The sequence below is a fragment of the Uloborus diversus genome, chromosome 4, assembly GCF_026930045.1.
Source record: "Uloborus diversus isolate 005 chromosome 4, Udiv.v.3.1, whole genome shotgun sequence".
Lineage (NCBI taxonomy): Eukaryota > Metazoa > Arthropoda > Arachnida > Araneae > Uloboridae > Uloborus > Uloborus diversus.
Window position 1 is genome coordinate 62233862 of NC_072734.1, and position 24274 is coordinate 62258135.

The 24274-nt window shown below is 34.8% G+C and overlaps 1 protein-coding gene across 2 annotated transcripts in view; it reads left to right on the forward strand.

Moving 5' to 3' along the window:
• Positions 1 to 24274, forward strand: part of LOC129221410 (vacuolar protein sorting-associated protein 45-like) — a 262766-nt gene that overhangs the window by 225248 nt on the left and 13244 nt on the right. For both annotated transcript variants that reach the window (XM_054855891.1, XM_054855892.1), the window contains exons 9-11: positions 4548 to 4715; positions 18331 to 18489; positions 20449 to 20556. In XM_054855891.1, coding sequence (XP_054711866.1) covers positions 4548 to 4715; positions 18331 to 18489; positions 20449 to 20556 — 435 coding nt within the window. The remainder of the gene's footprint in view (positions 1 to 4547; positions 4716 to 18330; positions 18490 to 20448; positions 20557 to 24274) is intronic.

Here is a 24274-nt window from a genome sequence, read left to right on the forward strand (position 1 = left end):
TAAAAGCAAAGCAGTGTTAAGTCAAAATTATTTCCTTATGCATAATTTTTTGTAATAGTCAGCGCAATCAAATCTGCTGACCACAAATGTCTTATAATAATTTATATCCACAAATACCTAAAATTTACTTTAATTTCAAGAATAAAATATTGTCATTGTAATAACATTATGGATGTTAAATGTAGGGCCTGGTTTAAATATTGTGAGGCATTAGGCCAAACACATACAGGGTCTTTCTTGAATCATACAATCAAAGATATTGCTATAAAGTTGAAACCCTGCACACCTTTTTCAACATTGTGTCTGTTGCAGGCTAAGATACACTGACGCTGGTATTCTCTACTCCGGTTAAAACTCGGACCGAGGCTTAAACCTCGAAGTTGAAAAACTACTCTATTCTACATTCCGTTTTGGAGGTAAACTCGGTCACAGAACCAACGAAGAACGCCCACTTCCAGAGCTCGGCTTGTGACCGGGACTTCGACGGTTTAAAACTAGATTTCCTTTCCATCATTCCTTTGTGAGCAAACAAAATGGACGACGGCCGTTTGGATTATTTTGAGCGATTTGCAAATGCTAGAAACTATTGATAAACATTTGCTAAACATTCTTGATGTCAGAGAAACAAAGATTAATTACAAAATTTAATCAGAATTAAGATTCGTTATAGGTGTTATCAAAAAGTACGGCCGAAAACTTTAATGCAATGCTCAACAGAATGGTGCGAAAAAAATCATTTTTTTTTATTTTCATGTCACTGTAGTGCGGAAAAGTTGCAATTTGTAAGCAAATATATTTTTTCTTTTTTTTTTTTGAAATCTGATTTCTTTCTGCCGCTCCGTTTCTTCGTTTGTTAAACTTTCGCCTAAATTAACAACAAAAACGTTACAAAAGAGTACTGCATGAAAAAATAACTATTTGGGGGGAGGAGGTGATTAGATGACACTTCTGAGAGAATATCTTAGAACACTTTCGTCCATTACAAACTATCCATTATCAAATAATTTCTAAAAAATTTAAAGTAATACGAAAACTTATTTTTTTTAATGCAGCATTGCTCCAATTTTAAAATGCTGGTCAAACAATTTTTAAATCGCTAATAAATTTTTAAACTAATTCTTCCCTGAATTATAGTCGGATAACGTCACAAGGGAGCTTTAATAATTGCTAAAGTTTTGTTTTAAATTTGTGAAAAATGTGACAAAATAGCACTTGCCGTTATTTTTATTAGTTTGGGGAAATGAAAAATGGTCTGTAAGCAAAATAATCAGGAGTGCTCATCCCGGCTGGGGGAGGAGGGGGGGGGGGGTTTCATGGCGCAGAATATACCATGAAATTTTTCGAAGTGTTCAAGGAATAATTTCTTCTTTTTTTAGAGGGGTCATCCAATTTGGGGGGTCTTTGTAGTGTTCGGGAGGGAGGGGTGTGCCCTTGCTCTTAGAGAGGGGGGCACCCCTAGAAAAATCAATTACTTTTCTTAAACAGTAGTACCTGTTGCAACTTTTTTACTCAGATCAATTATTGAAGTAGCAAGGTATCTTGTCCAATTGAGAGACCGAATTACATAAATCATTCCAAGACAGAAAATGACAGAATGAAGCTGAATGTTCCACAAAATTTCAATGCGCAACACAATAATATCTAAACGAATTTAAAAAAAAATTTTGTTTCAAATAATTAACGGTTCAGAAGATTTTTAATTGCAGTAGAAATTACTATTACTGGCTTCATGAACACATTAATGTGGAAAAGTATGCTCAATGGATGAAATAACATTTGATTTTATGCTATTGAATGTAAATATAGAAGCAATTAGAATGTGACTTTATTTTTGCGTACATACACGCATGTAATAACAAGATAGGGGATGAGAAAGAGCTTTGAAAAACAAGTGATTGTAAAAATGAAGGTGTGAATGATAACAAGGAATTTTTGCATGGGCGTCCATATGCAAAATTTTGAGGGGATGGGGGCTCATATATCTTCTACATGTTTTAGCAGGATATTTTCCCGTGGAAACTGATTTCTGTACAGATTAGAGTGAATAAAATTTGACATTTTTACTTATTCAATAATGGCTGGAAAAGAAATGTTTTTACATTTTAGCAAAGAAAAAAATACTAAAGCAAGGAAGTTCTAATTTCTAGGGGGGGGGGGCTTGAGTCCCCACTTGCCCCCCTCCCCATATGGCTGCCCTTGAATTTTTGGATGATAAAAATATAAAATTATTTTTTCAAATTTTAGAAAGGAGTATATTGTTGAAAAAATAAGTTCTTCTCATGGAAAACTAATGCAGGTCAAAATGCAGTTTATGAATTTGTCCTGTGTCGTTTGTATTAATAAGTTTATGGATTTTAAAGACAATAAATGTTAACAAATGTTTCACAAAATGGAACAGATGGAGGGGGGAGGGGATCGGGTTCTAAAGTCAATACATTGTAACAAGTTTTTAATAATATTGTAAATTATTTTTCTTTTCTATGTATTTTAATTCTTTTCTTTCTTTCTTTCAAATGCATACACAACACAGTAGAAAATATTAAGCTTCTATATTATTCAAAAATGTTTACTTCACACACAAGAAAAAAACATTTATGACTGACATATTTTTAATATTAGAAAGAGACTAATATTAATCAGTAACGTATCTAGAGGGGGTGGCAACGGTCTGCCCCAGAATTGCAACAAAGTGAATTTCAAAGTTGATAAATTAAATAAATTTTAATTGCCTGAAATTTTTTCCGATTTTTTCTTAAATCATATTTAATCCATTAAATGTCAACGAAAATAAAGCACAATATTGGGCTTGGACTACATATGCGTCTAGGGCAAATTTTACATAGAATTTATTCATAATTAAACTCGTTTTTTAATAACAACTATAGTTACAACGCCAAAATAAAAATAAGTTGCTGTTTCTAAAAAATAGCACAAACTTAATATTTACATAAAACATCTTATTGAAAGGGGGGGGGGATTTTGACAATTACAGCCCGGCCTAGCTGAAACCATTGCCAAGAACGTGACTATATTATTGAATTAGTTTTTATTTCATCTTGATTAATAACAAGATGGAAAAAAAAAGCATTTAATTAATAACAAGATGAAAAACTTTTTAAGTTTCTTTCCAGAAACATTTAAAAAATGCATTGATGTCTTTAAATTTCAAATTGAGTCTAATTTAAAAAAAATTGCATGAACTATAGATCCATTTTGCTACTCCCAATTCTTATTATATGTCAATCATTCTTCAGCGCGCGAATTTACTACCACGTGGAATGAAGTCAGGTAGAAAATGTCACGTGAGTCACTCTACCCAATGGTAACAGCCATTTCATTTCTACTTCGGTTAAAACTTGGCTCCCCTAATTTGTGCTTGAAATACTTGAAGAATACGCACCGCGTTCGAAACTAGCTTTCCCTTACTTCTCGGTTTTGGGGAGCCAAGTTTCATCTCCGTGTTGTGACGGTATTGAGAATAGGGTCGTTAGGGTATGATTAACAACTAACATAAAAACAAAATAGTAGATAACAATAAAAACTACATTGGCTACAAACATATATTACCCACAATTTGAAGTATCGCGTAAACAAATTGAAACCATATTTTGTTATTATTTTCTTTGTTGTTAGTTTTCATGTGAGCCATAAATGAGTTTAAGCCTAATAGGCATAATAGTAGACCGGGATCTGGTTAACTATTAAAATTAAATTTAATTAATTTTCACTTTATAGTTTTTCAGTTTACAGAATTTAATTTAGGTATAAATTTTGATGAAGATTAGTTATATAAATTAAGTACTTGTAAAAGTTATATCAAAATTTAATTTTTAACCTTTTTGTAGTCACAAGATAGCTTTTATTCCTTTTATGCCTTTAATTATTTGAACTTGAACATTATTTCAAACTTTTAGTTTTTGTTTAATGAAATACGATTTTTGTGCCTGCATCACGGTATTTGTATAAGGACATTAAAAAAATGTGCCATTTGTAACAATGCTCAAACAAGCAATAGACTAAATGGTAGTCAACAACGTTTTAATGCACAAAATTATCAGATAATCTGCTAAAAATTGTGTGTTAAAGCATTGATTAGGATTTATTTCTCTGCACAAAAATTTTTTCTTATTTCTTAAACAATATACTGCTTTTAAAATGCAAAATATATTTAAAAAAAGTTAACAAGATCTGAATAAAAATGCACAAAAACATTCTTTTTAATGTTTTTATTTGTGCAGGGTTTCCATTTTTACTCAACAAAAGTGGATAGTTTCTTGTACTACATTTAAAAATTTTAACAGAAACAAGCAATCTAAAATCTGCAGGAACCTTCATCAGATGTACAAATCTAGAATGAAATTTTGTAAAAGCTTGAAAAGACAGCTGTCCCATTCTGATCCCTTCAAATAAGAGATCTAAACTCATCATCCAAATTTAATCCTTTAAATTTTCTGTCAATATGTTTTGAACTTGAAGTTGCCCAGTCTTTATTATTATTATTTAAAAAATTAGTCATATGTTTTATAGGAATGTTTTGTTTTGCATAGGCTTTTATTGAAACATACCCGCAGTTCAAGAAGATGTCTGGCACTGTGGCTAAGCATGTTACTCTCATCGGAGAGCTGTCGCGCTTGGTGGGTTCCCATTGTCTGCTGGAGGTGTCCGAGACAGAACAAGAGCTTTCTTGCGAGCAGGACCATGCAGAGTCTCTCAAGGTAGCGAAAAATGAAATTCAAATATGAGATTATTATGTTGTAGGGTTACATTATTTTTTAATTTAAGCAATATTGCGCATTGCAATATACTTAGAAAGACAGATCAGTGTGACTCCTTCCAATTTTTTGAGTTAATTCTTTTATAATTGCTCATCAAGTAAGTGAGTCCACATAACCTACAAATATTTTCTAATCTATTTTGTTAGAACCTGTGCATGTCTGTGTCTCTATAACCCTATTTCTTCTAGACTATGAATGTCTGTGCCAGGTCAATGCTGGTACCTTTGGATACAGGACATCCAGGGAAAGACATTCCACCCTGTCACACCTATTTAAATTTTCAGGGGTAGACATCCAGGATGTCCTGAAGACATCCAAGGATATAAAAGCAGTAAAATCATTGTCACCCCCCGCAGACAGCATTGAGTCACCACAGGTTGCAAATGGGAGTTGGTGAACAGAAGAAAAGCCTCCTAGTTATTTGATAAAAACTGAGTGCTGAATAATGTATAATGCTGTTATCTCTGTTTGTAAAAACGTAAAAATGATTTCTCTCCAAAAACAATTACTAGTTTGGTCAGTTTTATCTTGTATGGTGCAGAGTTGTCAACTGCTCCTCACTGCACAGAGTTTCTCCAGAAAAACTGAAACTCCTTAAAGAAGTTATCTCATGAAATTCATTAAACAAATGTTTTCAAGCAATCACGCAAGCGCTTATCTAAAGCTGCAGGAAGTATTTGCTGTTTGAAATAAGCCACACTTGTTTGAAAGAAGCCACCTGTTCTTCTTTCAGACAATCTTTATTTTCATCTGATTACTGATTGGACTTTTTTTTTTTAATGTTGTCCCTTGCAATCTTATTCTAATTTTCAATAATATGCAAAGTCTAAAAATTTTCACTTAGAACTTTAATTGAATTTCAATCATGTTCAATAACTTTTCTATTTTTCTTATACTGTCAGCCCCGCATACACAAATAAAACCTCCCGGAACCAAATATTTCCCCATAGGCGGAATGTTAAAGGTCCCCCACTTAATCGAATGATTTCCACAGATAATCAAATTCAGGGAAATCGCTTACTTTCTCTACTGCGATCACTTACTTTCGCAATCACAGCTTTCAAAAAAAATTTGTTGAGAAAATTTTTGAATAAATTAAAAAGAAATTAAGTAAGAACAACTATTGCTGTAAAAATATAAAGTAATATTTATCGCCGACAACGGGCGAGAAAAACAACATTCATATTCCATCAAAACTTTTCCGTGATTTTAGTACATTTTTTTGTCAGTACAAAAAAAAATAATTAAAAAAAAATTAATTTGAATTTTGACATCTTGAATTCAAATTATGTTTTTCGCAATCACAAGTGTGTGTATATGTAGGCGTGTGTGTTTGTGTGTGGGGGTATGTGTGTTTGTGTGTAGAGGTATGTGTATGTGTGTGTAGGCATGTGTGTTTGTCTGTGTGCTGGCATAAGTGTGTGGGTAGTTGTGTATATGAATGTGTGTGGGGGGGGGTATATGTATGTGTGTGTAGGCATATGTGTTTGTGTCAGTGTGCAGGCATGAATGTGTGGGTAGTTGTGTGTATGTGTGTGTGCGTGCATGTGTGTGTGTAGCTTCGTATGTATGCACGTGTGTGTAGGACATGGATGCAACCTGGAGACGGCTTTCGCTATAGGAGCAGCATCGTGAAGAGCCGGTCGACGGTGACAGGGTGCGGAGGGTGGCGGTGGGAAAATAAAAAGATAGGACATCAAAACAGTCTAATGAGAACAATAAGCAATCGTGATTGCTCAAAAAAAATTGTGCAAGCAATAATTAAATTACATAACACAAATAAACATACACATTTTAGATGGCGAGGAATTGATAAATAATGAATATAAGATACGGTAGACGAAAAGGGGAGAAAGGGAGTTAGAAAAGTGTTCCCAAAAGACATTAAGCAGGCAATCCCAGATTATAAAATTTTTCAAACAATAACATACTGAAAAAAGGTGACAAAACAAAGATTTCATGACTCAAGTTGTGGGTTACATTTTATAATTTTCATATGTGCTTGTAATACATATACTAATGATTGAACTATTTTGTTATTTATTCAGCTTATTTCAAAACCTTTTTAGCAATAACATTAATTATTTCCTTTATATAACTATTGATTTATTATTATTACAGTTTAAGACAAATGTGTGTTGCCAATTTAGAAAAGTAAATTAAATTACCCCACTTAATCAAATGCCCCGTTTTATCGAATAATATTTCTTGGAACTACGATATCCGATTAAGCGGGGCCGACTACTTTATTTTAGTGTTGTAATGGAAATGTAGAAATTTTAAGGTAAACTTTATACAAAAAATATAATTTAATATATATTTTTTTTAATTGTACTTAATTAATGCAAGTAATTATTTTTATACTAATACTGTAACTGAAAGTACAAACAAAGGCTTCAATAAGAAGTCTGTTGATGTTGTTTACATTGATTTTCAAAAAGCTTTCAATAAGGTACCGCATGTTGCTCTACTTAGCAAATTAGATTATATAGGAATAGGAGGGAAAACTCATTTGAGTAAAAAAACTGGCTGACCGGAAGGAAACAAAGAGTAGTTGTAAGGGGAAATTATTCTAATTGGAGTGAGGTTTTAAGCGGGGTTCCACAAGGATCAGTGTAAGGGCCTGTTTTGTTCATTGTTTTTATGAACGATCTTAGAAGGCTAAAAATGTACAGTCTTGAGTGAAGAAGAGACCGAGGGGACGTGATTCAGTTGTTTAAATTTATTAAAATAAAAGATGTTATGGGGCTGAAGTTTAGCACTGAAAACAGGACAAGGGGTCATTGTTTTAAGCTATTTAAATCTCAGGCTAACACATATATTAGGAAAAATTAATTTTTTAGCAGGGTAGTAGAACCTAGGAACAGCTTACCGGAAGCGGTGGTAATGAGCAAGGGAGTAGATATAGTTTTAAGAGCGCCATTGATCTTCACTGAGGATTGTAAATGTACTAGGACTAGTCTAGCTGGGCCCAGAGCTAGTTGCTGGTCGTCACTTTTGTATTTGCATTAGTGTTTGTAGATTTTTATTATGATTTTTATATGTAATATTGAACTGATCCGCTAACTTTCAAAGTGCTCCTCAAAATCACTACAGATGCTCCTCAAATTATTGCTCCAAATTTGGCGAACCTGGCTGTCTTTTTGTATTAAAAATAGCTCAGATCGTAAGGTAATTAATTTTCATATAAATATTAATTCTCATGTTTTTACAATGTCACATGACTTCTCTGTAAGCAAATCTTGGATTATATATACCCTTCTGTAGAAATATTTGCAAGAAGTTGCTCATGTCTAAAATTAACCCTGTCATTAGTACAGTAGCCCCTCATATCGCGCCTCGTTATATCGCTCATTCGGATATATCACTCTTTTCTTCTGTCTCCGGAAATATTCAAGTCTGGAAAAACCCTTGCTTTAAGTTTGGAACCGTTCATGAAAACATGTGGCATTTCTCAGAAAAGGTCTCTTTCTTTATTTTGTCAATGAACGAAACGAAGATGCTCCTATTCTTCTGAATTCGCTGGAAAAGCAGCGGCAATTTCTGTTATCCCAATGTACATACCCATAGAATATTTCAGTTTAAGATAGCTTGGAAGCCTACTAGACATTTTCTTTTGTGTCGATCAGGCCTTTACAATGAGTGAGATAAAGCAGCAGGTGTCATACTGGCCAAAGTAGAAGAAAACACATGTCCTTCTGTGACTGCCTTTTAGAACAGAAAAAGATTTACGCTTGGTTGCACAAATCGGGATTTGCATCCAAGAAAGGAAGAATGGGGGCGAAAGAATTTCTGTAAACAATCTGGTTACTTTTAACTTTTCACTGTTGGCATAAAATATTATTTTATTTTTATTCTTGGTCCACAGCCGATAATTTAAAGAAAATATTTTTAAGTTAATTGTTACCTACTTTAAGCCCAGTCTGGTAAAAGTAGAATTCAACTAGTTGGTGCTGACACTTCAATCGACAATTCCCCCACGCACGTGCCATGGAGAGGAGTACGAATATTCGCGGCAGTGGAATAAACAAATGAGTGATAGTTGCAGTAGAAGTTAGTGTGGTGACGTCATCGAGGCATGAAATCTCATTGGCTGATGAAACATATATATTGAGGCGAGTGGCAACACTCTCTCTCGCTTCTCAACGATCCCCGGTTTTGTTTTGATCGTGAAGCCTGGTTCGGCTCACGTGTTGGGGGGTTTTTCCCCGCGGTGCTAGCGGGGGTTTTTAGTGGTGTGTAATTGGTGATGAATATTCACCTTGCTTTTCAAGTATTGGATTTTTCCAAGTCCTGGAATTAGAATGAGTCCAGGTGAAGAAACACTTGTGTTGTGTCCGGCCAATTGATATTGCCGGGGAAGTGCGTTCCGAAAATTCTACCTGATATGTTCGCCGAATCTTCGAACTGTCTAAGGTTGCCTACCTGCTAAGGGCGTTCCTGAAGCGTGTTCCGGGAGACTTTTTTGTGTTCCTGGATGAGAATCCTTCGGACTGGCCAGTGACTTCATCGACAGATTGGTGATATTTTTCTTTTACTTATTGGAACCACTTTTGTTGTGATATTTTGGGGGTGTTCTTTTATGGGGATATTGTATTCTAGTCATATTTAATAAATGTATTTTTTCTGAAACATGTTTTTTGCTTGTCTCCAACTTGACATTACACGGCCAGTTAATGCTGGCTTAGTTTAAATTTCTTAAGCTTAATATTGGATTTTTAAACTTAACTTTAATTATGCCAGCAAAGTGGTAGCAGAGCGTGGTTGAATGTCTTTTTAGTTGGAGACAAATTTGCAAAAATTTTTAGAATTATGGAACGGGATTATCGAAACATTAAGAAACTTAACTCCTGCAATTGGGCAACATGGTCGAAAAATATGAAAATGGTACTGATAGAAAGAGATTTATGGGAATTAACCTAAACAAAATTAGAAGAAGGTATTTCGGCTGAAATAAAGAAACGGAGGGGCCAAGCAGTGGCGATTATTTACCTCAACATAGAGGAGAGTTAAAACAACTGATTGATGATTTAGACGATCCATATGTTGTATGGACGTCATTGAAGTTGAATTTTGAACCTCCGTCTTTAGCCCGTGTTGTCGGATTGTGGGAGGAGTTTTTTTCTAGTAGAATTAATGAAAAAGAAACTATTGGAGTGTTCGCGGCTCGATTGAAGTGTTTGCTCCGACAGTTGGAGGAGAATGGCTATAAAATGGATGAGAAATTAAAAGGATTTCAACTAATACGTAGTTTGGATCAAAATTTCAGGGGGATAGTACAAAATATTTATAGGTGGGATGAAAATTAATTTAATTCTTCAAATGTTTTGGATGAACTTTTGACAGAAGAGGGAAGATTAAAATTTTTAGGAAATGAAAAATTTGGAAATAGTAGTTCAGGTGTTAATGTTTTTTCTGTTCAAAATAAACCCCAGACTGGACGGAAAGTTGAAAATGTTAATAAATTTGAAACAAGAGTTTGCTTCACATGTGGCAAAAGGGGGCATATTTCGGCTCAGTGTTGGAGCAGAAAACCAAACAATCAAAATAAAGGTAATCGTAATTTTTCCAAATAAAGTAGTACCTCTAAGGCTGGAATGTTTTGCACCATCAGTGAAGTATCAGGAGTACAGGCCAATAACACAAATTTGAAGGAAGAAATACCAGTATTTTTACTGGATACAGGTGCCAGGGCACATTTCTGTAAAGATAGGGACCTATTTTGTGAATTGAAGCCTGTTAAAAATACAAAAATGGAGGTAGCTGTGGGCAATGTAAATAGTCAAGTCGAGGTGGTAGGGAAAATTGTTTTCGAAATTAAGACAGATGGTAAGCTAGTAACCATCACATTGAATGAGGTCTATTATGCTCCAACACTTAGACGAAATTTGCTTTCCGGATCCAGGATAGACAGTCTTGATTTTTCTTTAAGGTGGTATCCTGGTAAAATATGTATTTTTAACAATGATGGTATCAAACTTTTCTCTGCATTTTTAATTGATAAATTGTATTTTGTAAAACCCATCTCATTTTTAAGTAATCAAAGTAGTGACTCACCACCAAATATAAATGTAACCGAGGTCAAAGGATTAAACCTGGAGTTGTGGCATGAACGGTTTTGCCATATTAATTACGACAGCATTTTGGAAACTGAAAAAAAAGAACTGTGTCAAAGGGCTTAATATAAAAGGTAAAAACCGGCCAGACTGTGAGCTTTGTATTATGGTGAAAAAAAGGTGTTCATTTAAGTCCACCCCAGGGATAAGGTCTAGAAGACAACTTGAGCTTCTTTTCATGGATCTAGCAGGGCCATTTCCAGTGGAGTCACTAGGGGGGAAAAGATATATTTTTACGATAATTGATGATTTTTCAAGGAAGTCCACTATTTACTTTTTGAAGTCAAAAGATGAAACTTTTAGATATTTTCTTAGGTACCAGAGGCATGTAGAGAGAGCCCTCAACAAGAAAATTTTGGTCATAAGGTCTGATAATGGGGGGGAATTTACAAATTCTAATTTTGTGACCCATCTAATTAAAGAAGGCATCAGCATAGAGAGAACCAACCCTTATACTCCCGAACAAAACGGAGTAGTAGAAAGGTACAATTTGACCTTGATGAATGGGGTTAGGGCGATGCTGAAGGACTCTGGACTAAAAGAAGAATTTTGGGAGGAAGCCGCCTTATGCTTTAACTATGTCAGGAATAGAACAGTTCTAAAGGAAAGGGGGAAAACCCCATGTGAGCTGTTCTGGGGAAACAAGCCTTCAGTAAGGCATTTCCGGAGGTTTGGATGTACTGCCTACAGAGGCATGCCAAAACAAAATTTAAAGCAATTTGACTCAAGAAGTAGGAAGGGCATAATGGTGGGCTACGCAACCCAAGCAAAAGGGTACAGAATTTGGGACCCAGAGCTAAAGAAAACTTTTGAAACTATCAATGTGGACTTCAGGGAAAATTTAATTTGGGAGAAATCAAACTTGAATGGGAATGTAGACAATGAGGATGATTATTCTTTTATTAAATCTATGAGTGAAGTTCTCTTAGATAAAGAAACAGATGAAATAAAGGCTCCCACCCCTTGTGAGGAAATTGAATGGGTAAGGGATGCAGTGAAAAGAAAGAAAGGGGACCGTACTGATATCTACTATTATGAAAAGGGAAATAAAACAAGGTTGAGGTCATCCAATGATGTAGAGAAGTATTGTAGGGAGAATAACATTGTTTACAATCATGATTTATTTGATTTCAAGAGTAAAAATGTACCTAATAATCCTTTGTTTGATATTTTTAATGAACAAATGGAACCCGAGCCAGAGGCAAATTTGTCAGAAGTACTAATTCCCCAAAACTATAATCAATGCTTAAAAACCCCCAGAAGTAAAATATTGGCAAGAAGCCATGTCGGAAGAAACGAAAGTGATTCGAGAAAGGGGTGTGTGGCATTTAGTTCTCCAGCCGGTTGGTAAACCAGTACTTGGTAATAAGTAGGTCTATGACTTGAAGAGGAATGCTCAAGGGGAAATTGCCAGATTTAAAAGCTGACTGGTTGCTATGGGAAATAGACAAGTGGCAGGTGAATCGTATTCTCAGGTTTTCTCCCCAGTTATCAATTTCTCCCCGAGTTTTTTTCAATTCTGGTGATATTTCTAGGTTGGAGTCATTTCCAATTAGACGTAAAAAACGCATATCTTTATGCTCATTTGCATGAAGAAATCTATATGGGACAACCACAGGGTTTTGTAATCCCGAGAAAAGAAGACTGGGTATGTCGTCTAAAGAAATCGCTATATGGTCTCCATCAATCGGGGAGAAATTGGTACCTGGAAATTGATAGGGTTCTCCAAGGTCTAAATTTTGTGAAATTTAAATGTAGTAACTGTGTTTATACAAGAAACAGAAATGTATTTTTATTGATGTATGTGGACGACATAATTTTTGGAAAAAATGAAATTATAATTCAGGAAACAATTCAGGATTTATATGAACATTATGATATTAAAGAATTGGGAAGAACTAAAAAACTATTGGGGGTAGAATTTGAAGAAATAAATGGGGGGATTTTTATACACCAAAATTCTTATATTAAGACAGTTTGTGAAAATTTTAAAAAGTATCAATACTCATACTCCACCCTCCCAATAGCGAAAGGTACAATTTTGTCTTTAGGTGATTGTCCCAAAATGGACCAAGAAATAAAAGAAATGGAGAAAGTACCTTATCGCAATTTATTGGGATGTTTGTCCTATATAGCAGGGAAAACTAGACCGGATATTGCCTATACAGTTAATCTATTATCTCAATTTCAAGCAAATCCGAGTAAAAAACATTGGAAGTGTTTATTAAGACTTTTAGGTTATTTAAAATATACAAATTATTATAAATTAAGTCTATCTGTAATAAATGAAATTAAAATAAATGGCTTTTCTGACTCAGACTATGCTGCTAATAGGGACGATAGGATTTCGATGGGGGGAATTATTATTTACATTGACAGAGTACCTATTATCTGGCGAACATTTAAACAAAAGTGTGTTTCATTGTCCACCATGGAAGCTGAGTATATCTCGTTAACAGAAGCAGCAAAAGAGGTGGTGTGGTTAAAAAGAATTTTAGAAGAAACATCACATTTTGGAATAGCTGGATTTAATAATTGTGATTAATTGTGACAATATAGCTGCAATAGAATTTTCAAATTCCCCTATAGAAAATTCCAGAACAAAGCAAATTGATGTCAGGTATCATTTTTTGAGAAATTTAGTAGAGGAGAATACACTTGAATTAAAATATGTGAAAAGCGCAGAAAATCCTGCGGATACGTTTACCAAGCCTCTGACTCGGGGTACATTGAGAAAAATGTGCAAACTCATTTTTGGTAATTATGAAAATGTAAAAGTTTAATATTCAAATGTGTAAATTTTTCAATGTTTCTCAAAAGTGTTTAAAATTTTTTTAAATTGTTGTTTGAAATGTGTCAGTTTTTCATGTCGTTTTGAAGTGTATCGTGCTGTGTGACCGAGAAGGGGGGAATTTGTTGGCATAAAATATTATTTTATTTTTATTCTCGGTCCACAGCCGATAATTTAAAGAAAATATTTTTAAGTTAATTGTTACCTACTTTAAGCCCAGTCTGGTAAAAGTAGAATTCAACTAGTTGGTGCTGACACTTCAATCGACAATTCCCCCACGCCATTATTAATGGCGACTGTTTACTAAAACCATTGAAGATTGCATGTCTCGATGTGTCAATTCAGAAAAAGTTGAGTTGTCATCTGATTGATTCGAATTAATTCCACTTGTTGTCCGCACGTGCCATGGAGAGGAGTACGAATATTCGCGGCAGTGGAATAAACAAATGAGTGATAGTTGCATTAGAAGTTAGTGTGGTGACGTCATCGAGGCATGAAATCTCATTGGCTGATGAAACATATATATTGAGGCGAGTGGCAACACTCTCTCTCGCTTCTCACTGATCCCTGGTTTTGTTTTGATCATGAAGTCTGGTTCGGCTCACGTGTGGGGGGGTCTAGCGGGGGTTTTTAGTGGTGTGTAATTGGTGATGAATATTCACCTTGCTTTTCAAGTATTGGAATTTTCCAAGTCCTGGAATTAGAATGAGTCCAGGTGAAGAAACACTTGTGTTGTGTCCGGCCAATTGATATTGCCGGGGAAGTGCGTTCCGAAAATTCTACCTGATATGTTCGCCGAATCTTCGAACTGTCTAAGGTTGCCTACTTGCTAAGGGCGTTCCTGAAGCGTGTTCCGGGAGACTTTTTTGTGTTCCTGGATGAGAATCCTTCGGACTGGCCAGTGACTTCATCGACAGATTGGTGACATTTTTCTTTTACTTATTGGAACCACTTTTGTTGTGATATTTTGGGGGTGTTCTTTTATGGGGATACTGTATTCTAGTTCTAGTCATATTTAATAAATGTATTTTTTCTGAAACATGTTTTTTGCTTGTCTCCAACTTGACATTACACGGCCAGTTAATGTTGGCTTAGTTTAAATTTCTTAAACTTAATATTGGATTTTTAAACTTAACTTTAATTATGCCAGCATTCATGTCCTTTCGCGACCTTTCTACGGCAAATCGAGGGGCTTAGAAAGTCTATTGGGAATAAGAGTGTATTGGAATGCTCACTCTTATCTCGCACGGTAGCTAAGAAAGATCATCTTCATTCGCCATTTGATAGTTGTACCTTTCTTAACGTAAATTTGCTGAAATTTCAATCTTGTTAAAATTTTAATTACGTGTGATAATAATTTGAGTTGCTTCAAAATCATGACTGAAAGAATGAAAGTTTCCGTCAAACTTAAATTAGAAGCCATTGATAAAATTAAAAAAGGAGCAAAACAAGTTTCGGTAGCAAAAGAACTTGGAGTTGGATCTGCTACTGTACGAGGATGGATTAAAGATGAAGCAAAATTAAGGAAATTTACTGAGAACATTTATGAATTTGAAGGTCTGGAGAGGAAAAGAAGTAGACTTGCCAAAGACGAAGAATTAGACAGAGCATTACTTTTATGGTTCCGTGAACAACGCGCAATTGGACCACCGTTATCTGGCCCAATAATTAAAGAAAAAGCAAAACTTTTGGCAGAACAATTGAGACCAAATATAGAAAGACTTTGAAGCAAGTGATGGCTGGTTTTGGAGGTGGCAAAAAAGACATGGTATAGGCCAACTGCAAATTTGCGGTGAAAAACGATCAGCTGATGATACAGCAGCGGCATGCTTTCCGATAAGTTGAATCAAAAAATTACCGATCTCGACTTAGTAGATCAGCAAATTTATAATGCTGATGAAGCTGCTCTTTACTGGAAAATGCTTCCAGATAAAACTCAAGATTTTAAGGCTTCCAAAACTAACTGCGCTGGCTATAAAAAGCAAAAAGAACACTTTACAATACTCTTCTGCACAAACAAAACTGGAGAGTTAAAACTGCTTCTTATTGGGAAAAGCCAAAATCCCAGAGTTCTAAAACACGTAAATCGGAAGAATTTGCCAGTAACATATGACAATTCAAAAAATGCATGGATGACGCAATTCCTATTTAAAAGATGGTTTTTTGACCATTTTGTTCCCTCGGTTCGACTTCATTCGCGAAATATGGGGCTAGAAGAAAAAGCCGTTCTTTTAATAGATCAGTGCCGTGCTCATCCAGAAGAAGAGGAGCTTATGTCATCGGATAAAAAAATTGTAGCTATGTTCCTTCCAAAGAATACGACAAGTCTTCCTCAACCCATGGATCAAGGCCACCTTTAAAAGAATTATCGACGTGAGCTATTGCAAAAATTGTTAGGTGATACCGAGCTTTTTCCAGCCTCATTGAAAAAAATTAACTTAAAGGATGCAATGTACATATCACAAGAAGCATGGTCTGTAATAAAGCCGTCGACTATTTTAAAATGCTGGTCAGCAATCACAAATGAAGAAAATAAATCTATACAGACAGATGATTCTGTAGATCGCTTAGTAGAACCAGCAAAGTTGCTGGGTTTACCAGCTGCTGAAGAGGAACTTCAACAATGTGTTCATATTGATGATGATGAACCAACTTTCGAAACACTCTCTGATGCAGATATCATTGCAGAAGTGACGACTGAAAAACCCAGCAGTACCGATACTTGCAGTGATGATGAAGATGAAACGCACTCATATGAAGCTACCAGCATGAAAGAAGCGGTTGAGATGTTGGAGAAAGCGTACACTGCATTCGAACAATCAAACTCTAATCACATAACTGCAATGCAGCTAGTTAATTTTCGCTCGTTAATTGCAAGTGGGAAACAAGTGTTGTAGGATGAATCCCAACAAATGACTTTGGATTCGTATTTTACAAAAAAATAATAGGTTGATGTATTTAATTATTTTTAAAGACATGCATATTATGACGATATCAATATCAGTGGTAAGTTATATTTCTTCGTTGCTTTTACTGAGAAAATTGTACTAATGTATGAATAAATTAATTTTTCTGTATGCACAGGTATAATTTACTTGTATGTTGGATGGATAACTGTTTTTAATGAATTCGGCTATATCGCGCTTTCGGATATACAAATACAAATACAAATACAAAAGTGACGACCAGCAACAGGCTCTGAGCCCAGCTAGACTGGTCCTAGTCAATTTACAATCCCCAGTGAAGATCAATGGCCCTCTTAAAACTGTCTACTCTTTTGCTCATTACCACCTCTTCCGGTAAGTTGTTCCAAGGTTCCACTACCCTGCTAAAATAATAATTTTTCCTAATATCCATGTTAGCCTGAGATTTAAGTAGCTTAAAACAATGACCCCTTGTCCTGTTTTCAGTGCTAAACTTTAACCCCGTAACATCTTTCGTTTTAATAAATTTAAACAGCTGAATCATGTCCCCTCGGTCTCTTCTTTGCTCAAGACTGTACATTTTTAGCCTTCTAAGCCTGGAATCATAATCTAAGTGGGAAAGTCCACTTATTTGCCTTGTAGCCCGCCTTTGAACCCTTTCCAATACATTAATGTCTTTCTTAAGATAAGGAGACCAAAACTGAACAGCATACTCCAAATGGGGGCTTACCAAACTTCTATATAAGGGCAGAAGAACTTCTTTAGATTTATTTGAAATCGATCTATTGATAAACCCAAGCATCTTATTGGCTTTGTTGCTAGCAATGCTGCACTGTTGGCTAAACTTTAAATCCTGACTTATTAGGACCCCCAGATCAGTAACTTTGTCTGCCTGACTAATGACTGAACCTTGCAAATAATAACTTGTACACTTATTTCCATGCCCTAAATGTAGCACTTGACATTTCCCAACATTAACAGCCATACCCCATTTATCAGCCCACTCCGTAATATGATCTAGATCCTCTTGCAGCTGATTTGCTTGTTCCTCATTTTCTACAGTCCCCATAACTTTGACATCATCAGCAAAACAATTCATGTTCCCAGAAATATTTTTGTGAATATCGTTCATAAAGACAATGAACAAAACAGGCCCTAACACTGATCCTTGAGGAACCCCGCTTAAGACCTCACTCCAATTAGAATAATTTCCCCTTACAACTACTCTTTGTTTCCTTCCGGTCAGCCAATTTTTTACCCAAATGAAAGTTTTCCCTCCTATTCCTATATCAGCTAATTTGCTAAGTAGAGCAACATGCGGTACCTTATCGAAAGCTTTTTGAAAATCAATGTAAACAACATCTACAGGCTTCTTATTGTCCAAAGCCATGGTAACTTTGTCATAGAAATGTAATAAATTAGTTGCACAAGATTTACCTTTCCTGAAACCGTACTGAAAACTAGTCAATAGATTATTAGTCTCTAGAAAATTTACTATCTTAATTTTCATCAATGTTTCAAAAATTTTGCAAACCACCGAAGTTAGACTCACAGGTCTATAATTTCCCGCACTCCCTTTAGACCCTTTCTTGATATATCGCGCTTTTTCTTTGTCCCCCGAAAAGCTCGATGTAACGAGGGGATACTGTATTATATTCTGAAAGCAAGTAATAGTGCTTTCACATTATTTGTAGACAACTTATGGTGGATTTTTGGTTTTTCAGAAAATCCGCAAATTGTTATCAAATGATAAAGTGAGAGAAATTGATGCAATCAGACTTGTCATGCTATACGCTGTGCATTATGAAAAGAACAGTAATAATGATATAACTGGTCTGATAGATGTGTTGAAAAAGAGGAATACAAATGAGAAGTTAATTAAAGTAAGTGGTTTTGTCCATTGTATCAGCTCAATAGTTTATAGTGGGAGATATCAATGTCAGTGAAATAGCCAAAAAGATTCAACCAATAACTTAAAGCCCTATTTTGATGAAGTATCACTAACAGTCACATGAGTATGTTCAAAATATATCAGTAATCTCATCAAAAACAGTGACTTATCAATTAGGTATTAATAATGTATAAATAATTAAAAGAAATTTGCATGTGATCCATAACTCTCATATGAGCTGTAAGATCAGATGCTAAAATGTTCCAAAAATTTCATTTAAAGTTAAACAATTTATTTGGCAGTTTAGAGACATATTGAAAAGTTTAGTTTTGTCAGCCCTAAATTTTGTCCAGTTTACAAAAATATTTGTAAACCGTTTTAGGCAATATTCTGCAATTTCCTAAGCTCTTTTCTTATAATAAGCATTTATTTAAGTATTGGGTTGTCTAACCAGAAATGAGCATAAAAATAATTTAATTTCTGAAATTCATATTATTAGAAACAGGCACTTTGTACATGACAGTAAAAATATTTTTTAAACAGGAAACAAACAAATTGTTACAGTTGATGAACATTTTTGTTTCAAACCAAAAGTTTCATTGAGAGTTTTTTTCGTATTCTGTTGTTTTTGTTGCTGTCTGGTTTACTTTTTTTCAATATTTCATCATATAGATTCATTATCCTCCCCCACCCCCCTTCCTTTCCTTTTTGAAATATTGTAAAAGGAAAGTTATTCTGTGAATTCATCCTAGGAAAAAGACTTTTGGAACTTTTTTTTACTCAAATGCTCTTAATTGCCTTTATTTAAATTCCTACTTTATCAGCATTTTTGTTGATTTTAAAGCCTGCAGTTTTGACATTATTGTGTGACAAATCAGTTTGTTAATTAGATGCATCACTGCTCATCATTTGGCTATGCTATTATCATTTTTGACTTAAAATAACTTGATAATGCATCAAGCAAAAGAATAATTCAATACCTAATAATTTGATCATAAGCTTTTCAAAAAAATTGCTCTATAATTGAATCATTCAATAGAAACTCTGGGCAGCCGTTCATTTGAAATAATCCCCCAAAATCACTGACATCTTGAATGATTCTGAATAACAAATGATTCAAAAATGTCCATCGCCACCTCCAATTGATAGAAAATGCAAAGCAGGCTGTACATTGTGTCCGAAATAGACTTTTCTTTTTTTTTTCTTTTTTAAATCCTCCTCCCTTCCCTAACACATTTCATATTAGAATCCTACTAAAGAGCTGCAGGAAAATAGTTTTGAGTGTAATCACCTTAGTATTGTCACATCTACCTTTATCTATATCAGTAAGATAATGTATGTATGTACCTATGTATCTACGTTCGAGTTTCTTCTCCCGAACGGCAGTGAACTGACCATCGAAACCGGTATCGATAGATTCGTAATCTTCCCGTCTTTATGTTTGGCTATTTAACATAATCCTCCGATAATAATTAGTGGATATCAATTAAAAACCATTAATTATGACACTTAAATTTGTACAAAAAAATCCCTATTTTTCGAAGGCTTTCCCCCATTCAAATTATTATTCAGTGCTTCATCTCAACTTTCCACAACAATGCTTTATTAAAATTTATAGCGTGAAGAAAATCGTTGAGATGAAAGATAATTTTTTTCCTCGAATATGAACAAGTTCTTGCTTTTGTTTTAAAGGCTTTTCCTGTAATGGAGGGATTTAAAATGTTTACTTTTTGGTTATTTTTACGCAATCTGCCTCAAATATATCCTGATTTGTGTTCAATCCTGAATGTTGAACACGCGTCACTCGACTTAACTTTTGTTTTGGATTTGGACCATGCAAAGCCGGGCGACGCTGCTCGTTTCCTCATAAAGCTTGTTTCTTTGTTCAATTCAAATCTTCTAAGTATGTATGTGTAAAAAACATGTGTTTAAAATGTAATTTTCATTACAGATGGTTCGAGCTGTGCTTGAATTTAGTGGGCACAAAGGTAGTGCCAGTCCCTTGTTCACTACTGAAAATGTAAGATCTTTTACCAAGAGGGTCATCAAAGGATTGAAGGTCAGTATTAAATGTAACTAAAATCATAAAAGAAAATATTGATATTGTAATAAATATTTAAAATATGAAATAAGTAGTTATCCATTAGGCATGTACAGTAGATCCTCGGTTATCCGAGCTAATAGTGACCACTGGTGCCTCGGATGTCGGAAATCTCGGTTAGTAGAAACTTAGTATAAAAGCATGTCAGGAGTTTGCAAATTTTAAAAATGTGTTTGTTAAAATACAATAGAATATTTTTAAAGAATATAAAAAAAAGTAATGTTTTATGGTTAAAAAACTAAAATATTAAAATAACTTGTAGTAAGTTTTAAAACGTTGATTTTTTTTACAATGTGAATTTAAGAATTAGGTGCCTTTAAAAAAACACAAAATTTCCAGAAAATAATTTTATTTTTAGATTGAAAATTCATCATTTCATTAAAATTACATTATTGTAGTTAAATCTGTTACCATTCTTTGCAAAAGTCCTGAATTTCTGGCAATAGCTCCCAAATCGTAGATTTTGTTAGCAACAAAATTTCCATATGTGTAATTAGTATCTGTCACCTGCTCTAAATATGGATCTTATGTTTCTTAGAAGTTAGTTTTTGTGGCAGAACAGCAGGCAGCACACGCAGAGAAACAAAATGCCTCGTCTTTTTGAGGGCTTACATATTTAGACAAAAAAAAAAAGACTTCATTATCAGCTCGGTTAACAGAAACCATGGATAATCAAGGTTCTACAATATTGCCGTTAACTTATTTGTGATGTTTTAAACTTTTGTTTAAAGTTATGTCAGCGACTTCATTTCTCTCTGGGCTTAGCCCATATGAAAACATTGATGAGAAGAAAAAGCTTGAATATAGGTCTCAGTAAGAATATTAGAACACATATTTCTTTGTTTGAAGCCCAGTGGCTCAGTGCAACAGGCCCAGGATCTGTTCCCGAGTTGGGCATGGTTGACTCAGCCGTTCATCCCTTCAGTGGGTTGAAAAGTGAGTACTAAGCCTGCTTGGGAACCAAACACTGGGGGGTTCCACGTTAAGCTGACTACATAACCGGACCTGCCTGCCGGACCGCCTTGCACCCCAGAGCCCCTGGTCAGGAAAACTGAGTTGGGCACAGTAGGCCTTGGCTTTCATGGGCTGTCATGCACAGGGTTCGGTTTTTTTATTTGTTACTTTGCATGTTAATGTCAATACAAACTTTCACCAATCAATTTTTGAAAACAAATGTGAACCATGAATTCCACTAAATTCAATATTTCAAATTTTTGTAATTGTTCTCTGTGAATGTCCCACAAATAAAATGTCAATAAGAGACGAATACATGGAGGGCCATACTCAATGGGACTGGGACCAGAAAAAATGTCCCTTAAATAGAGGTCTCTCTTAAAGGAGGTACTACTGTACTAATTAAGTGGCTAGATGCTACTTAAAAGAATTTTTTGATATGGTACGTGCACATGTTCTATCTCGAAAAAGTTTCAGATAGAAAATATATAATATAGTAAAGAGGTTTCCAATTGAATAATTAATGTTCTCCATGTAATGTAAATCCCTCTTCTTTTTCCAATGATTGTTTTAGTGCTGTATTTTTGTGTGGTAACTGAGGTACAAACTATGATATCTACACTTCTTTTGATAGGTTCACTTGCTTAAATAAAAATAAGTTAAGCTCTGCTAGCAGCTACTTACTCATCTTCAACCTTATTTTGCTTCATTATGCAATTTTTGTGACAAAAATTAAAATAATCACTACTCTCAATATTGTAATCTATAAGCAAAACATACTTCCGTAATTTCGGATAGGTAAGCCGCCCCATCATATACCCCACACGTGCAATAATTTACTAACTGAAAACAAAAGTTCATCAGATAAGCCGCCCCATTATATACGCCGCTGAAGAGCGTATCAAAACATGGTTGCCCCTCCTCCTCTATATAGCTCTCTCTATAACATTTATATATATGGATGCGATCATTTATTATAGTAAGAATGAAACTGTAACAAGCAACTGCACATGTTGATGGATAGAAATGGAGTAAACTTTGTACAAAATGAAAAAGAGTGAAAAACGCTAAGGTTATGCAAAAAACTAGTGTTGGTAGATGCAGACATTTACATTTGGTTGGATGAGAAGTTTTCAAATCATTGTGTTACTAAGGCATACATCTCAAAATTGTTTGACTTTTATCAATTGACTTTTTTTTTTTTTTTTTAAATTTATCAGCACTAAGATGTTTTAAAACATTGCTCAAACAAGTTAGCAGTTTTCTGCCTTATGAAACGTCTGGTACCATCGCGAATCTGACAACATTGAAAAGAACAATGACAGCAAGCAGCGGTAAAATCAGCACTATCCACTGATCTCTCGCAGGTTTAAGGAGATGAAAAATTAAGTTAAATGAGAAACCTGTGTCATGGTGCAATTTGTGAGCTCTATAGCATTTTTAAATGAATTGCCGCTCGATTGAGCGTACATAAGAAATACTAAGAAAGAAGGGTAGGGGGAAAATTTCCTCCCTGGCAAATACACTGCAGATGTTAAATTTATACTTTAAAGTATGTGTAAGCCATGGCTTATCTATGCGAAATTATGGTACAGTGAAACCTCCGAATAGCGGACAGTCAAGGAACCAGATATTTTGTCCGTTATTGGGAGGTGTCCGCTATTAGGAGGAACTACCTAATTTACCTTTTCAAAATGAGCTGTTGTTCCCTTTGTAGAACACAATCGAAACAATTGCGAAAGGTTTACTACATTTTACGTCAAGTGTAATTAATCTGTTTTTCTTAATAAAGGTATACCAACAGCACACACTTGTCTTAAAAAGCATTTAATCAGTTAAAGTAATCAGTTAAACAGTTTGACATCTCTTTTTTGCATTACAAGCCTGTTTCTCAATATAAATATTTGAACCATTTACCTTAGCAAGTGCTTCAGTGTCCCCTTTGCTCAGGAAAAAGTTTTTCAATTCTTTACTGTATTTCAGTGCCTCTGAAAAGTCTAATTGTGCAAACATCATTTTCAATCACAGGAAGTTCATCTTCATCATCGTCAGAAAGAACACGTAGTTCAGTTGTGTTGTGAGAAATGAAATTTGAAACGTTCAAATTCTCTTCCTCAATCCACAAGTCTTCATCAATTTGAACGTAGTCTTCAGCACTGACTTTTGAATCCTAATGAACCAGTAGCTCATTAAGTTCTTTTTCCTCTTCTGCTCCTCCTAATGTGCACTGTCAGGTATCATTTCACTCCTGAACGAAAACACTGCCTTTTTAAAAGAGTCGATCCCCAAAGTTTTCCCGACATCTCTGGCTTTCTTTTGGAGTAATACCCCGCTTATTGGGATGTTCTTTGCACGAGCAGCTCTGAACCATTTCGTGACAACCTCGTCGATTTCACTGGTTTCTGTTTTGCAAAACTTTGCATCTTTTTTAATTTTCATTCAAACTCACAATCCACAATTTTCTAATTTCGTCTTTATCTTTTAAAATTTTGCTGATTTGAGTTTTCCGAAACTTGAAATCGATCGGCAAGACAACACACACTTCCTTTTTTGCTGCTTGCAAAAAGTACCATGTCTTTTAGTTCTTTTCTTTTCTGCCCCCAAATTTTAAGCCCCAATCGCTGCCTCTGCCCATTACCACCCTTTTAATTCCAAGAAACAGTGATAAGGAAATGACGGGGGGGGGGGGGGGGGGGTAATATCAGTTGTGGAGGGTGAAAAG